Raw genomic sequence first — 17,072 nt, forward strand, 5'->3', positions numbered from 1 at the left:
TTTACATACACGCATGCAATAATAAAGCTCACGCATGCAATAAACAACTACCCGAAAGTGTTTGTCTAGCTGTGTGAGTTTATACAATATTCTTCTGTCCATCTTCATCAGCATCTTCGACAAGGTCTCATGGCTTCCATTTAGAGTAATCATTTCAAGTCAGCAGCACATGGCTTAGCAGCACATGACTCAGGTCAAGTCAGCAGCACATGGCTTAGCAGTACACGACTCAGGTAGATCGAACTGCATGGATTGCTGACATGGAGTGGTGTGCTGACCTGGAGGAAATGTAGGTTTATCATCATCCTCTACGAAGTTCTTGAGGATGTTTGTGTCAACACCACCGGCACCCTCGTTGCAGGGAGGCAGATTGTCTGCCCTCCTGTTTGGGTGCCCTTCCCATCCCCTTTTATTTGTGCGGTCACAGTTAAATCATGTCAACATTTTAAATTCTTATTGTTGTTTGTCTTATTATCTTTATAAAAAAATCAATATAAAATGTTGACGTAGCTTAACCGTGACCGCACAAATAAAAGGGGATGGGAAGGGCACCCAAACAGGAGGGCAGACAATCTGCCTCCTCGCCGCAGTCCTACCATGGCATTATGTGCTCAACTATCTTTTTTTTTTCTTTTTTTTTTTTCCAATGCTCAATTGTCTTATTGACCAAAGACTATATAGAAACTATCATGAAAGATAATTTTCTACATACAGGTTCCTTCTCGGATCTATGGCTTGTTTTTATATCAAAGCGGTTTTCTCCACAACTTTACAATGTCTGGCAAGCATCAGGGTTTTTCTTATTTATGGTAATTTAGAAAGTAAGCCTCCTTCCTTTTCACGCCTTTGTCATTCTACTCTAGCCTTGGAGTTCAAGGACCTTGCAATTTCCTAAGTTCAGCCAATTACCCCTTTTAACTTTTAGGCCATCTCTAATGAAGAGGGTTAAAGGTTTAAAAGCTAAAAAATAACCTAATTTGCCCAAAAACTCATATCCAACCAATGGTTGGGCTATAATTCTATAAAGCCCAGCAGGCCATTAGTTGGCCAAAAGGGCATCAAGTTGGCCAAATGTAACCCCCCCTCTTAGGGCTGGTTTGGTATTGCTGTGCTTTGAAAAAAAGCTGTTTTGAGAATAAGCGGCTGTGCTGTGAGAATAAGCGGCTGTAAAATAAATCAGCAGAGCGTTTGGTAAACTTTTTTGTAAAAAAGCTTTTGGAAAAAAAAGTAGTCTGATAGTGGGTCTTTTCATTAAAGGAGCACTGTAGCTCCGTGTGCTTTGAAAAAAAACCAGTTTTCCAAAGCTACAAATGGCAGCTTCAGCTTTTTCCTTTGATTTCAGCTTATTCTCACAGCAGCTTCCAAAATAAGCCCTTTTTTTTCAGTTTACCAAACACCTAAAACCCTCACAGCTTTTTTTCATAGGTGCTTTTTTTTAAGCACCTCACTCCCAAACTAGGTCTTAGTCTCTTTTTTGGGCAATATTCATCAGTTGCAATAATTGATTAAAATTCAACGGCTAGATTTGAAATCATCTAAAAATAGTTTAACTAAATTAACCAATAATTTTAAAGTATAAACTTAAAATTAATAAATTATTGAGGGGGCTATGGTTATCTCATGCAATTGGAGATGATATATGAGTATGACCTGATATTGTTCATTCAAAAATAAACTTTCGTAGGGCTATAATTCTGCATGAAGTTATATTTAGCTCTTTCGGATAGAGATGGCCTTATAATTGACAATTTTCTGCCTTGAACTTTAGTTTAGCTGATTACATCCTTGAACTTTTATAATTAACTAATTCCCCCTTGAACTTTAACTTTAGCTGATTGTCCACTATATGTTTATAATTGGCCAATTTCCAGTAATGAATTTGTTGAGATGAGTAATTACTTTTCTTATTTGAATTTGGGTCTTGAAATGAAATAGGTGAATCAAGACGGTTATATGAATCAAGTCACAAAAAAGACTAACAAAATGGCATCACAACACCAACATATTGCTGAAAATGCAAGACCATGGAGAAGATTCATAGTTGTCCACATTAGGGATAAAATTCAAACAAAAGTGTGCGAAGTGAATTAACAGAAGAGAAGAAGAAAAAAAACCAATATGTTGTCCATATTTAGGGATAAAATTACCCTTTTGCCCTCTGACTATTGCCATGTGCTATGCATATGCCAAGATAGATGCAAAATTGGATGAGAATTTCCAAAATCTAACGGCGGGGAGGAAATTGCCGATTATTAAAATCCAGGGAGTTAATCAGCTAAAATTAAAATTTAATGGAGAAATTGATAGCTCTTAACAAGTTTTCGGAAGGCGGGAAGGAGGAATCGATAAATACATCTTTTGGATAAGAAACTTTTAGTCTCCTGAAATTTCGGTTGAGTCCTATAAAGCTCCTTCTAGAGTTCCTGTTTTTTGCCATCCCCATTCATTCCTTGGGTCAAAATAAATACAGATGACCTTGCTAAAAGTAATTTGATTCTCGACATATCTCACCACTTAAACCAGCCTTACAAAAGTTTTTTTTTTCCACTATTAATGGTACTCCAGCCCCAATTATTGGGGAAGGATCTTGTCTACTGCCATTATTGTTTAACTTCTTGTGTTTATATCGCACAAAATTACTCCATGGAATTGGAAACCACCGACCATATCTTTGTTGGTGGCTTCTTGCTGCAGCTTCTCTACACTGCATGGAATATGTGATATTTTCTTTCACTACTCAATAAATTAAGTTTGGTTAATATCAATTTATTACCTTGAAGTTTCGTGATTTTCAACATTTGGTACATAGAGCTTTTTTCATCCCAGAGTCACACCTCAAGTCTTAATTTTGGAACAGTCTCATGCATCTGTTAGGTTAATTGTTAAGTCAGCTATTAACTAATGATGTAACGTCCAAGTGGACAATGCCTACGTACCACGTGTTAATATGGGCCTACATGATATTAAAAAAATTAAAACTAAAATTTAAAAATTAAAGAAAAAACAAATAAAAAATGCCGTAGGGATGGGTGCTTCTCCTTGGGTTTTTGCAGAACCTTTCTTTCTTCCCCTTCTCTGGCATTCATCATGGCGATTCCGACGATGGAGAGGAGTAGCAACTGGCTGAGTTGAGAACAGGAGAGGCGTAGTTGTGGTGATCTATTCGTCGGAGCTCGAGCGAAAGTGAGTCTGCAAATTTGAGCGAGGTTGGAGAATACGGAAGACAAATCGTGCGGCTGTCAATAATTGTACTCCGGTTGGAGAGACGTAAAGGCTTCGGTTCCGGCGAATTGTAAGAATGTCAAACACGGCAAAGGTGGGAACGGGCAAGACATTGCCACCGCCACCTACCCCAGCCCTAGATTCCGCCTAGCCCACCCCACCGAGGTCCCCACATCTACAAGCTCGACTCTTTGTGGTCAATAAGTCATCCCTCTCCACCCTCTTCACCTCCCCTCCCTTCCAGTCCTTCTCTGTCTTCGTCCTTGAAGTCTCTCAGACACCTTTTGTTGAAAACCTTCAGTTCAACAATTGGCCTACCCACCCACCATCTGGACCTCCCGATCGACGACCCAGAATTTGTTCAAATACAACAGTGAGGACGCAGTTGTTGCTGGGTTTGTGCTGTAAGAGGAGCAAGGGAGTGCAACAGGAGGAATGGGTTGGGGAAAATTTCTTTTTTCACTTTTTTAGTTTTTTTGTTCAAAAAAAAAAACAAAATTATTTAAGTTTTTAATATTCACGTGAGCATTACATCACCAGTTAACGACTAACTTAATAGTCAGCTTAACGGATGTATAAGATTGTTCCAAAATTAAGACTTCATGTATGACTCTGAAATAAAAAAAAACTTCGTATACCAAATGTCCTAATAAAGTTATTGCATTCTTCTTTCCAATTTTTTTAAAGAAAAAACAATAAAAATGACTCGAAACTTTAAGTTTTAACGATAAAAACAAAATAAAGGGTAAAATGAATTGTACCATGATTAACTTTTTAGTGTAAAAATGAACAATACCAAGAGTTTTTCGTTAAAATTTCATTTTTTCTAACTAAAAAAGAGAATACATTATTCGATTTAATATCAAGCATGAAAAATAAATGGGGTGTGCTATCCACACACCATACTTTACTTCTCACACACCTCTTGATCATTTATGTCAGTTGATTTTCTTTAATTCATACGATCCGACAACCGAAAATTAAAAAGATGCGTGAGAAGTAAAATAAGATGTGTGAGCATCACACCCCAAAATAAATGAACGTGCTTTTATAGTTTAGTCTCAACTTTTAATATTAAACCTAAAGGTTAATGAACGTTAATCCTCGAGAATTGGGTAAACCAAAAATTGGGGCTTCATGTGAATTTGAGGAAGAAGAGGAAAGACTCGAAAGAGGAACTTACCTTTAGCGTCAATAACACCAGGCTTACAAATCATCGTTATATTGTGAAGTTAGTTCACGAATTTCACTTCGATTCCAACACATTTTGACTCTAACATAGAATAGAAAGCCGCTTTCCGGGGGAGAACTCTTGCTCACAAGCTCCGTCTAGCCAGAGTAGCAGCAGGAAGGATAGGAAGACCCGATAGGGAATACTCTGCCTATTGTATTTCTTGCTGCCGTAGACAACATGTAACACGGTTGGATGGCTCCCTCTAAACCATGTTTTAAGTGTTCTGTTTTACCTCCTGTCTGCCAAATCCATCAAATTCTATCTAAAATACTGAAATTGGCATGTGAAGAGCCTGTCTTAATTGTATATGAGGCGCGAAAACATAACTTACGAGCATGCAAAACAGGAACCAGGAAAAAGTATCAAACGACAATGCATGTTATGATCAAACTGTTTCAGTTTCAGGTCATTGTCAACTCGGTTAAATTTATACAGTTTTCTCAAGTTATATACATGCCCTACACACAGTAAGTACAACGAGCAACTTGAGCTGAGCTAGTTTCTTCAATGAAGGCGTCTAAATAATTTAGCGACCTAGAGAAAAGAGATGAATATGGACATCTGTTAACCTGGCCTCCAACACAACATTAAGGCGACTACACTTTACCTCCCTATTGACTGACAACAACATTGACCACAAACACAACCTGTGGTGGGTTTTACAAACTAGTTTTTGAGGTAATTTAATTCAGTAACTATGAAAAGGGATCATGCCTGGTAACCATGCTAAAGGAGGTTAGTCGGGATCACTCTCCGCATCCAGAAAGCTGAACTCTCTATGTGAACCTAGCTTAATTAATACTGCTCCTCGATTCTCTTCGCTCCATTGAATACCTTCATTCTCAACAAGTTCAATGACCTGTACAATGCAAGCAGCAAGAAAAGTATTGAACGAAGCTTATACTTATAAGGATAAGAGATCAAATAATCCAATTAAAGAAACCAAGATATACTTTGGATAGTTCTAACATTTCTTCTTACAATCATTGCATAAAAAGATGGCAAGGTAAAATTCATTGATCGTTACATTCATTTATTATGCTATATACCCACATATTGGCAGCGGAAGAAAAGAAAAAACAAACTCTGGATAATTGTTATGAAAACTCAAACTTCCCAAAAAGAAAACCGTTGTTAGCGTTCAACCGCTTCAAAAAGAATCCCTAATCAATATGCAATCGAGTGAAATAACACCAAAAACTACACTAGCAACATACAAAAAAGCACCATCATAAAGTAAGAGACATTTTATTTGCACAGACGGGCACCGGTATGAAATTTTAATATGCATTACCAAGCACCCCACTATTTCCCTAAGAAATTCATGCCACAGAGAATTTGAAACCCCTACCGATTGCTTCAGCTTTGACTTTCCATAATCATGTGACCCGTACCCTGTGATAACCCTGAGGAATTGAACCGCTGCACCAGAGCAAGCAAGTAAATTGACCATGCTAAATAAAATTGCAGAATAAATTTGTTCAAAGGGAAAGCAAAAAGAAAATTGTTAACACTTACATTGTGCATACGTCCCAAACAGTAGATGGATTTTTAAAAGTTTCATGGCTTGTTTGACATGTTGCCCATGCAAATCAATTGTTATCACATTTTCTATGCCCTTGTTTCTGCAGATTAGAGCATTAGTTAGTTTGTCTACAAACACGAAATGTGAGAGTTGAATAAGACAACTAATATTTTCAAGCCAGTATTGCACCAACCTAGCTTTAAAGATTTCCTGGCTTGCCCTTTCGTCAGCCACTTGTGCCAATTTAGTTTGTATCCTCCCCTAGCAAATCAAAAGATAAGAGGTAACATTTATAACTCAACTTGAATTCAACTCCTTTTCTATAAAATATAACTAAATACATTACAAAACACTTGTCCGTGAGGCTTTTGCCCTCTTGGAAATAGAACCTTAGACTAATACTCAAAGGGGCATCAACCTAGGATATTGTTTTATCCTACACCATTGAGTAGATAAGGAAATTGATAGAGGGAAACCAATGCTGCTTTGTTGGATGGAAAGTCCACAAATCTAGAAAACACACTGGCCAGACACTCCACCATCAATGGCAAAAGTTGACATGCATGCCTCAAAGCACATCATATTTTTCAATACAAAGAAAGCACACTTCCCAAACAACAAAAACAATGTTATGCTCTTAGAGAAGCCCAAACCTGCTCAGCGAGGTAACCTGCATGTTCCCGTGCTCCTCTTGAATATGCCGTTGCAGCCTGCAAAAAAATGTTCCATCATCAGTAAGTTACTAAAATAACCACTGAAAGTAAGGTGTTAAAACTCTTACTTTCTGATAATAGGACCTCACTGAATCCCAGTGCTCCTTTGCAGTTCCTCTGAACGCATGATATTCATCTCCTTTAACTACATTTAAGACAAAAAAATTGAGGACAACAAAGATAAAGACATTGCTATAGCTGGGTAGATAGAGAACTTTATATACTTTTGGGATAGATAACAGTTCATTCCAAGAAACAATAGGATACATTCAATAAATAAATCAAAACATTCATTCTGAAAATAAATAAACCATTAATATAAAATGAAATTAACCCCTAGCACAGGACAAGATGCAACTGCAAAGAAGCGTGAGGAGATCGAAAGTTTAGTACCATAAGTGTCCTGCTGTGCTTCTGCTGCACTAGAAGTGCAAACATTATACCCAGGTGCCAATGACTGCAATTTAGTTGCAACATTCTTCCAATTCATGGTTTTTGGTTCATATTCGGGACTCTTGGAGATGTTAAACAAAGATTCCAACACCTTTTGAGGGAGCTCTGCCGGAGTACTTTTGGGGCTAACAGGAGAATGAGCTTCAGAATTAGTGAGTACCTTCCCATAATTCCTAAAACAAAGAAAACACCATCAGGTTCTAAATTTTTAACATCCTCAAAGCAATGAACCAAAGAAATTGAGCTGAAAATTCTGGCCTACAAAAGGGACTACGAAAAGTCTAAATTGTGCCATATTTGGCTAAAAGCTGCATAATAGCATTTAAATGGTGAATGAAATACTTACTGACATAATTAGCACAAACAAAATGGATTGACTGAAGAACAAATTATGACCATCCAGATTAAAAACAATTGGACATCTAGTTTTGGACAATATCAACTGTATCTCCGGGAAATACCTCAAAGGAACCAAAATGAGTGAATTCTCCAATAACATAATCCGCTTGTCCAAAGGTTCTCATGATAAGCTAACATCATATGCTAACTAAATGCATGGCTCTTAATGTTTGAACATAATATTACAGTGCACATCCTGATGCAAGATGGCTGGTTAACATATTAAACATTGTTCCTAACCATCAAAATCCTATATGGCCACACACTACAACATGACCGTAGAACACCACGAAAGTACTACATTTTGATAAGCTTTAAGCATACTCAAAGCTTACATCTTTCCTTTAAAATAGAATAAACAACAGCTAGGGTTATAAATTACAGTGTAAGGTTTAAGCATTCATCAAGAATAAATAGAGGTAAAAAGAAGAGTCAATTAGAATAATTTGCCTGCAAGTGTATCCAGCATACCATATATTATCCTGCTCATATTCAGATGAATGAGAAGTGCAATCAGATGCCCTATCTGTCAGCTGTCACAAAATTATGCCATCAATACATATGTAATGAGGGAAAGAAATTTTAACAAGTAGACAAACGTTTTAGGGGCCAAAATATGTACAAATAACAATTCATAAAAAATAACATGAACTACACTGCCAGTGACTATCCTTCATAAGCCAGCGCGTCAAGCCACATACTAATCTCTTACGGACAACAACAGAAACACATCTCAATTTCAATAAGACAACCCTCTGGAAAACCAGGGTAACGTCTACGTCCTATCAAAAAAGAAAAGTGGTAATAACTAAGTCCTCTTCAACTGTTTTAAAAGTGTAATGAATCCAGGGCAGCACGACTGATTTAAAAGAGTCAAAACTAAACCAAGAGACCCATCCTGATCTGTCAAACCCCCAACCTAACTTTCTATTTGTCAGTCTGTATGTACATTGTGTGTATGCATGTGTATGTGTGTGTTTGAGAGACAGGAGGGAGGAGGTGGTGTTGCTTGCTGCAATTTAAAAATGCAATATACACCAAAAAGTCCAGAAATGATCTGATAGTTTAAAATTCTAAGTGACATCGCACTAGTCAGGTATACTTGAATTGAGTTGAAACAATCCCAGCCTCCAGAAACTCAATCCCCCACTTGCAAAGAAGCGAGGCCAAGCAGAGCAGAACATTCAGTGGAGTATTTGTTCTTCCACAGGCCCGTCTAGTAACTTCTGGTGAGGGACTGATAAGAACAGATTCTTAGAAAAAAAATAAACTAAGTACAAGAAAGCAAATAGAGATGCTCCCGAATACGAAACAAAATATGGTATCAATAAAACACAACTACCATAAGCAATGAAGAACAAGAGTGAAGGCCGCCCTAAAGTCTGTCATGTGGGCAAAGTGAGTTTTAGTCTTTTACTGTCTAGGGTTTTAAAAATACAGGATGCCGGTTCCAGCAGGCCCATTAGTCTTTTACTTTCCTTGTTCTACAAGGATTATTTCCTTCTTCTTTAAGGATTTTAGGTTTACGTCTTTATAAATTACATCCAACTCTCTGGCGAAAGATTTAAAGATCTAATAGAATTGCTGGAGCTTTGCTTCTCTCTAGGTTTGTATGATGCAACCTAACCCTAGGTGTGATGCCTACGGCCTCTAGGAGTGATTCCTAGAAACCCTACAGGTGCGAAGTCAGCACTACTGACTTAGTAGTTTCAATCCTTATAATCTTCCTTTATCTTTCTTTCAAATATCTGCTGTGCTTTCTTTTTACAACTCATAAATTCAACAAGACTCAAACTAGACTGACATCCTCCCAAAATTGAGGTTGTCCTGCATCAAAGCACAAACCTATAAACTCACACCGTAACAACAAATCAGAGAATGCCACCATAAACATGTGAGGTTAACCATGCATGAGAGCTATCAAATAATGTTCCACACACTGAAAACAACTAAGAGCACAACCTTCGCTATTATGTTTACCAAATATCTTCACACATTTAAGAACACAAAAAGCATACTTACAGCATCAGACTGTTCGAAGGGGTGTCTACTATCTTCCTTAAAAAACATACTATAGTCAGACCTACTACAGGACTGTTCATACGAAGAAGAAACCTCAAGCAATGCATCCAAGGCCTGAAGAAGCACATAAATAATCATCAGATTACAACAGCAACAACCTATAGGTGTAATTATGGGTTCTCTTTTAGCTCGGACCAAGTTTCTAAAATGCCCGTGACACCTGATGACTGTTCTGCAATCATCTTAAACACTGACGGAAACATAATAGAAACTCTATACAAGCTAGCCACAACTAACTCATCTTCCTTGGCATAAGGCAGCACTTAGAAGAGAACAGAAAAGATGAAAACTTTTCTAACTCGCAACGCTCCTAATACCTTTTCAACATCATACTCACACTGACCTGCAAAAGCAAAATTTCAGGTCATACAAGAAACCCTATTTCCACGACTAAAAGATATTTCATCCTTAATTCATCGCTTCCGCTACCATAAACATAAAAACAAACAGAGGATACTTACAAAGGACGTCTCTAACAACCGCCAAGCTCAGATCAGACTCATCTCCAAGCATAGAACAAAGAAACTGCTCAGCTTCCTCTTCCCCTGCAGCACCTCCATTACCAAAACCCTTCCGCTTCGACATCTCTGACAACGTTGGACCCCTCCTGGGAATCGAGCTCACGTACTCCTTACCCAAAACCGTCGATACCGTTCCGGCGGCCGCCACAACCCTCTTCTGCTTACCCCTAAAACCCTTCTCGCTCACCAAATTCTGAATACAACCGGACTCGAACCCTTCCGACGAACCCGAACCCGAGCTCGAGCCCGCGTCCGATCCACCACTCGTTGTAGAGCTCGTGAACGGCTCTTCAGAACTTTCGGTTTCAGCCACCGCCCGTTCCAAAATCTCCGCGGCCTTGTTCGCGTCGCCATCGGCTTCGCGATACGCATAAATGGCATCGTCAAGCGATACCGACGAGAAAACTTCCGTAAGTGCGCGGATTACCTTCTGTTCTTCGTCTTCCTTGGCGACCCGCGTCGGATTCGCCGAGCTCTTCCTCTTCTTTATCCTCCTTGTGTGCTTCATCGCCGCTGCTGAAACAGCTAGGGTTTGACTAGAATCCGTCACGATGCCGACGATTGGAGACTGATGATATAAAACCCTAACGCGAAAATCCAAGGATTAGGGTTTCTGAGACCGGCCGGTGGGCAAGGAATAAGATCAGAAACCCTAGATTGCGGAGGCGGAGCGGGGGCAGAATTGGAGAATTAGAGAAGCGGATATGGCTAATTCGGGGATTTCTCAAAATATCAGATGGAGGTGGTAGTTGTGGGGGTGGGGTTGGCGAATGGTTGACAAGGATATTTTTGTTTGTTTTTTTTTTGGTATTGGGGGACAGCTGTTTTAAACTTCCCTGAACCAAAAGGAAAATAATCCGACTTATCCCAATTGGATAAGGATTGTCTGCCCTCTTAGTTGTGGTGCTCTTCCATTCTCTCATATTTTGTGCAATCACGGATAAGTTACGTTAATATTTTATATTTTTATTGTTTTTTATCTTATTATCTCATTAAAAAATTAATATAAAATGTTGACGTGGCTTAACTGTGATCGCACAAAATAGGGAGGGCATAGAAGAGCACCACAACTAGGAGGGCAAACAATCCTTGTCCATTATCGGGGAATCTGTGGGGCCGGGCATATCAAAAACAAATTAGTAAGATTCTCTCCCTTCTTATTTTCATTCATTTTCCTCCTCTCTTTTTTTATTGATTCTCATTCCTTTTCCTTTATTTTTATATTCTCATTCCTTTTCTTTTCCTTTGTTTTTTGAACAAATGATATTATTTATAAGATGAAGAGATTGAGCTTAGTTTCACAATGGGTTAATAATAATGTGGTTCAAATTCGTTTTTGGCGAGAATCGAACATGAAACCTCTCAGGTACAAGTGAAAAAGAATACCACTAGACCGTAATATTAAGTAACTTCTTTTTTTTTGGTTAAACGATAGAAATGTTAGGTTAAGTGTCATTTAGTATTACGGTCCAGTGGTATTCTTTTTCACTTGTACATGAGAGGTGTTAGGTTCAATTCTCGGCAAATGCTAGTTTGAACCACATTATTGCTAACTCATTATGAGTCTAAGTCCACCATTTTCCCTAAAGTGTAGATAATATAGTTGGTTAAAAAAAAGTGTTATTATTAGGGAGCTGATGAGAATCGAACACTATCCTCTCACACTTTGTTTTTTTATCTTATTGTTTTTATAAAAAAAAATTCAATATAAAATATTGATGTGACTTAAACGTAACCATTCAATAGGAGGAGATATAATAAGAGAGAATCCTCCTTAAAAAACAAGTAAATTAAAATTCTAAAATTTCACTGTGTACAAAATTTTCAACTGATTTTAAATTTGTAAAAATTAATTCTTCAATTTTAAAAAATCAGTTTCAAAGTCATGCGCCTTTACAAGATTAGCTTCAACATTCTATGCACTTTTGCGATATCAATTTCAAAACTCTGGTCACATTAACACATTTATTGGATTAGTTAACGACTTTAACAGCAGCAGATAAAGTTAGAGACCAAAAAATAATTTAGAGAGGGCAAAGTTGAACAAAATATCTTTCAAGGGACTACAGTAATTAAGTCTTAGTAAGTGAGATAAATAGAGGCCGTTGAGTCTGGGACCATATTTTCTTTATATTGATTGCCCTTTTGACCAGAATTTTAGATTAGGTAAACTTTAAAAAGCATATTTCTTTTGTATTAACTTTACAAAAGCAGAGACACTAGTGGTGGCGTTGGCTGCTGATGTTGAACGTTGGTTTATGCATCTTTTCCGTTGTGTAAAGTTTTGATTCAAGTGGATGGACACCTGTCAAATGCATGACTGATAACTTCATATGCAAAAGTGAATGTTCATCACCAGTTAGATGTGATTTTCACTATTTGTAACTTCTCACACACGTTTTTATTTTTAACCATCGAATTAAATAAATCAAATGAAACCATCGGCCATGATTAAACAGTAATGGGATTCTGCTGGCACTATATGATGAACCAAAACCCAAACTGACTACAGCTTAATGGGCTACAATTCCATCCAACAGGCCCGTATAATGCTCGGATAGGCCCGGCCCAATTTACACCTTCCGCATCTTTGTTTTTTTGTCCAACGATAAATTTTGTTAAATTAGCGATCGATGGGTTCGAATCCACATCGTCATATAAGAGCTCAACTATTTTCTACCATTGTAATAAAAGGTCATTTGCACCTTCCGCCATTTCTCAATCGAAATAAAATACTCGCATGTTGATACTCTAAGGGGATCCGATATTTGGAAAGAAAACCACCAAATTCATGACTAATTGCTACTCGAAGTAAAATTCTCTTAGAGAAAGCAACTTCTTCTTTTCCCTTTATTTATTATTATTATTTTTTTGTATTTTTTTTTGCATTGGGGTTCTACTGTACATCGATCTAAAAAGTAAAGATACACGCATCTGGGTTCGACATGATGCAATTCCGCCTACCCTATGCAAATAGATTTCTACATTACATTATTACGTGATCCAGCATAAGGTTATGGATGAAGAAACTTACTGCTACACTGTCGAGAATCATGGTTTACCGGCAGTGTCAACGATTTGAACTGGTTCTTCATTGACAGAGACCGGTAACAATTTAGGCTGTGTCGCGTATTGAGGGAGGACACCCCGTTCCATTGACTTGGGAGGAGAACTTGGCAGATCCCATTGAGGTTCCTGAGCAAGGCACTTTGTTGTCTGCTTAGCTGCCCCTAGAGATGCATGAAATTGCTCATGTCCTGCTATGTTCACAAACCTAAACCTGTCATCTTTTCTTTCGCGGCAATTACCGCACTGCATTTTTCTCCTCTGCACCTCTTCACGAACTCTCTGCAAGCCATCAGGTGAGAGACTACAATTAGATATTTGTTAAACAAGACGTCCTCTGCAATCCAAAACCGAAGCAACAACAATGGCAATGAAAAATGAGAGACAAACCTGCAATAACTTGGAATCAAACTTGGGCAATCCAATATGCCCAACAGTCAGTGACCCGAAAAGGTTGCCGAGCAATGCAGCATCAGGCACAGTCAAGCCATTAACAAGTCCGGCAACAAACCCACCAAGGAAACTGTCTCCTGCGCCCGTCGGATCAACCTGGTGCGTCGGAAAAGGCCCAACTTCCACCTCGCCGTCTCCCCAATAAACTTTACACCCACGCCTCCCGTTCGTCACCACAACACAGCAGAGCTTCCTCACCTCCTCCACCTCCATAAAGAACGCCTCCTCCGCCGAAGCCTTCAAAAACCCAATTCGAGGCAAGAGGTGGAAGAAGCCACTCTCCTTCAAACCCACAAGCTTCACGGTCCCGTCGACTCCGTCGAAAGCTCGAATCAGAGCCTGAATGTCCACAAACACAGTGCTGCAAGTCTCAACCAACTTCTCCACCGTCTCAACGGTGATCTCGCCGCCAACACCGACAGCCATTCCGAAATCAAATCTGTATCCGGGGAGATCCGAGGGCCTAATCGGGCCGCAAGCTCTTACCCGTTGCAGAACCCGGTCACGCCGTTCGTCACCGCCGACGCCGGAATCAAAATGCGCGTGGAAGAGAGTGGTATTGCAATCGGGTACAACAATCGGGTCACGCGGGACCGAGTAAGCGAAGTCCGACCCGACTTTGGACACCAAATTGTAGGGAACGGAAACTCCATCGAAGACATTGGAGATGAAGGAGGCGGCCCCGCCGGGAGTCTCGGCCAAAACGACGCCGTCTTTGAATAAAACGTCGTGGCAGTAGTTGCCGGCGATTAGGACCCGGGGAGCTGAATTGGGTTGATTCGGGCCTCGACCCATGTGGGGTTTGGCGGGTTTGGATTCGATTGTGTGATCCGCAGGTGGGTTTAGGGATCATGGGTGAGAGAGAGAGAATAAAGAGATGACGGGAAAGAAGACAAAGTTTTGGATTTTTGCATGTGCAGGTGTCGTAAAGATTTATACTGCATGAGGATGAGATTGCGGGAGGCTGACCGCTGCTGACGGCCCTCCGTCTTTGCTACTTTGGTTTGCGGAAAGGGGAGGACCATTGGGAATTGTCACTATAATTATTTTTTAACAAACGATATTATTTACACGAAGTAGAGAGAGATTTTTTTAGTACGATTAGAACATGAAATGATACATCTCATTATATTAATGGTGAAATATGTGTGTTAAAAGGTTAATAACTTAAATAATACAATTTTCAATTACTTATATAAAAACACATAATGTACCACCTATGTTTTCATCATAATAAAAAATTTCTCCAGAGTGTGAGTGAAATAATGTGATTCAAATTCTCCTAGCGAGAGTCGAATCTAAAATATCTCAATAAAAATGAACAAGGAGAGTCAAAGCATATGAACAAGGAGAGGAATGCATATGGAGTAAATGAAAGTGTGAAGTTCCGCAATTCACTACCCTAAAGCTGTTGACACAACAGAATATCCATCAGGTTTTTGTTGTACTTCTACAAACGCACCACTGCTAACCGCTACTATCCAACAACACACGGCTTATAACACAGTTGGTTACGAGCATTGACCCCGTACACCCAACGTTTCAAGTTCTATTCCCCACTCCTCCAAGATCACTTGATCGAAATAAAATAAAAATAGCTATTGTCCAATGGCGATGCCTGGGAATGTGATTCCATTTCATTTACAACCCTCTAAAATGGCATATTATATTACAAATTGCAAGACCCAAATAAAATAAAGCGGCCTACATCCTTTTCAGGCCACTCTTTTAAATTGATTCAAAGAAACGGTGTTACATTTTTGTTTCTGTGGTCGCTTTATAGAAAGGTACATGATTTTGAAACCTGACCAGTTCATCTTTATTTTGGAACCTGACACGACCCGATTTTGATATCCTTTAGACACTAGGGTGGGCATGTGCCGGCTGACACCCGAAGATGACGAAGCAATTAAAATATGTAAGTTTAAATATAATGAAAATGTAGCCCCCGGATCAATTAAAACATAAGCCCAACGATCAAAAGCAATAACATACCAGTGATCAATTTGGGGTATTGCTCTGCCTCCTAATGTGTCATAGCATTAATATGTCCTGCAACTTGCTGTCCCGAACTACTACTACGGCCTCCTCAAGTGCAAATACCTTGATTACCCCGGCCTGCGCGGTTACCTTGAGCATGACTGCTATAAGCTATTTATGAACTCTCATGATGTTCTTGGCTTTGATTCTAAGTACCCGAGCTACTACCTCCTCCATAACCCGAACCAGATACAATACTCTGCTGGTCGACCAATAAGACAATCACGAGCATAGTGTCCAGTGCCTCCACACCTAAAGCATGAATCACTCCCTACAACACAATCTCCCTAATGACATCTACCACAACGCATACAAATCGAAGCGGCTGGTGTGAAATGACTAAAATACTGTCTCGACGACTCATTACCCGATCTTTCACTATAAGATCCTAAACCCTGACCACGACTCTTGAAAGTGAGTGTCTAGGGCCAATAGTAGAAGATGAATAACATTCCCTGGTGCTTCGAGATCAACCTCGACCTCGAGTAAACTGACTTCCGAAGCGGATTCTGATTGCTGCGATTCGAAAGTGACTGCTTCACTCTCAAAGCTGCTCTGATCATACTCTCATAGGAATTATACTCAAAGCAATCTCAAGTTGGTTCATCATTTCTTGTGGGTGCCCATAAACAGAGGGAACATATCTCGCCAATCGTCGAAAAGTACAATAAAGCTTTGTCACTGACATATTGCCCTGGCAAAGTGTATAGAATTATGGTCTCTTACTTGCTTTATACTGAGGACTCAAAAAATAATCTTAAAAGAGACTCTGAAAAGTGCTCCATATCATTGGCCGATAGGCGCCTGGGATCGTTCGTAGTTTCCCACTAAATTTTTTACTCATCTCGACGCGTGGCGGTGCGTGCAATGGTACATGGCCTCTAGGGCCGCAGCCCCGTGGTGGTGCGTGAGGGAAACCTTAGGTCCCTCCTTAGGTTTTTCGACGTGCCAAATCCGAATCCGCTGTTCATTTTCCCAAATTCTAATGTTTTAGTTGAGTTTTATTAAATGGTCTCTATTTGTGTTTAGGTGCGTTGGTTGGAAGCGACCCAGTCCTCCCTTGTTCGAGCGGTTCCCCAATAGCGGAATATTTGTTAGTGGACCCCTTCTCAAATTGCATGTTTTTATAAAATATTAAGTTTGCATTGTAAGGTGGACTAATACAACATGGTTCTAGGATCACAATTTAACATGCATCATGATAATTACAAGAAGAAGATGAATGATACTAACCTGCACCGATTGGAGACATGGTGGCTTGAGTTCACAGGTTGTCTTCTACTTCCAGTACTTCAAAATGTCTCTCTACCGTGAATAGGGTTTGGCGTGATTGAGAGTACAAGCGTATGGAAGCAGGGACTTAA

The 17,072-nt window shown here is 39.3% G+C and overlaps 2 protein-coding genes and 1 long non-coding RNA gene across 3 annotated transcripts; all 3 read right to left on the reverse strand.

The window, feature by feature from the left end:
* Window positions 1-4,814: 4,814 nt before the first annotated feature.
* On the reverse strand, window positions 4,815-10,935 carry LOC126615364 (SMR domain-containing protein At5g58720-like). The gene is made up of 11 exons (XM_050283189.1): window positions 10,090-10,935; window positions 9,946-9,971; window positions 9,569-9,682; window positions 8,018-8,079; window positions 7,088-7,320; window positions 6,763-6,839; window positions 6,635-6,691; window positions 6,175-6,242; window positions 5,975-6,081; window positions 5,808-5,878; window positions 4,815-5,315 (listed from the first exon to the last, which is right to left on the reverse strand). Exons 1-11 carry the CDS (start codon window positions 10,655-10,657, stop codon window positions 5,193-5,195), a joined length of 1,506 nt encoding a protein of 501 aa, XP_050139146.1. The 5' UTR covers window positions 10,658-10,935; the 3' UTR covers window positions 4,815-5,192.
* Window positions 10,936-12,957: 2,022 nt separating this feature from the next.
* LOC126617051 (inositol 3-kinase-like) lies at window positions 12,958-14,651 on the reverse strand. Its single transcript, XM_050285122.1, has 2 exons — window positions 13,606-14,651; window positions 12,958-13,497 (listed from the first exon to the last, which is right to left on the reverse strand). Exons 1-2 carry the CDS (start codon window positions 14,461-14,463, stop codon window positions 13,201-13,203), a joined length of 1,155 nt encoding a protein of 384 aa, XP_050141079.1. The 5' UTR covers window positions 14,464-14,651; the 3' UTR covers window positions 12,958-13,200.
* A 707-nt stretch (window positions 14,652-15,358) lies between these two features.
* Window positions 15,359-16,699, reverse strand: LOC126616181 (uncharacterized). Its single transcript, XR_007621053.1, has 2 exons — window positions 15,664-16,699; window positions 15,359-15,552 (listed from the first exon to the last, which is right to left on the reverse strand). It is a non-coding gene; the product is annotated as an uncharacterized LOC126616181 (long non-coding RNA).
* Window positions 16,700-17,072: the final 373 nt, after the last annotated feature.

The sequence above is a fragment of the Malus sylvestris genome, chromosome 3 (assembly GCF_916048215.2).
Source record: "Malus sylvestris chromosome 3, drMalSylv7.2, whole genome shotgun sequence".
NCBI lineage: Eukaryota > Viridiplantae > Streptophyta > Magnoliopsida > Rosales > Rosaceae > Malus > Malus sylvestris.

Coding starts and splice junctions, on each gene's coding strand:
- LOC126615364 (XM_050283189.1), bottom strand. CDS start 10,657: ATGAAGCACACAAGGAGGATAAAGAAGAGGAAGAGCTCGGCGAATCCG. Junction 9,972..10,089: donor GGTTGTTAGAGACGTCCTTT/GTAAGTATCCTC, acceptor TTGCTTTTGCAG/GTCAGTGTGAGTATGATGTT. Junction 7,321..8,017: donor TATGAGCAGGATAATATATG/GTATGCTGGATA, acceptor TCTTTGTTTTAG/GAATTATGGGAAGGTACTCA.
- LOC126617051 (XM_050285122.1), bottom strand. CDS start 14,463: ATGGGTCGAGGCCCGAATCAACCCAATTCAGCTCCCCGGGTCCTAATC. Junction 13,498..13,605: donor TTGATTCCAAGTTATTGCAG/GTTTGTCTCTCA, acceptor GATGGCTTGCAG/AGAGTTCGTGAAGAGGTGCA.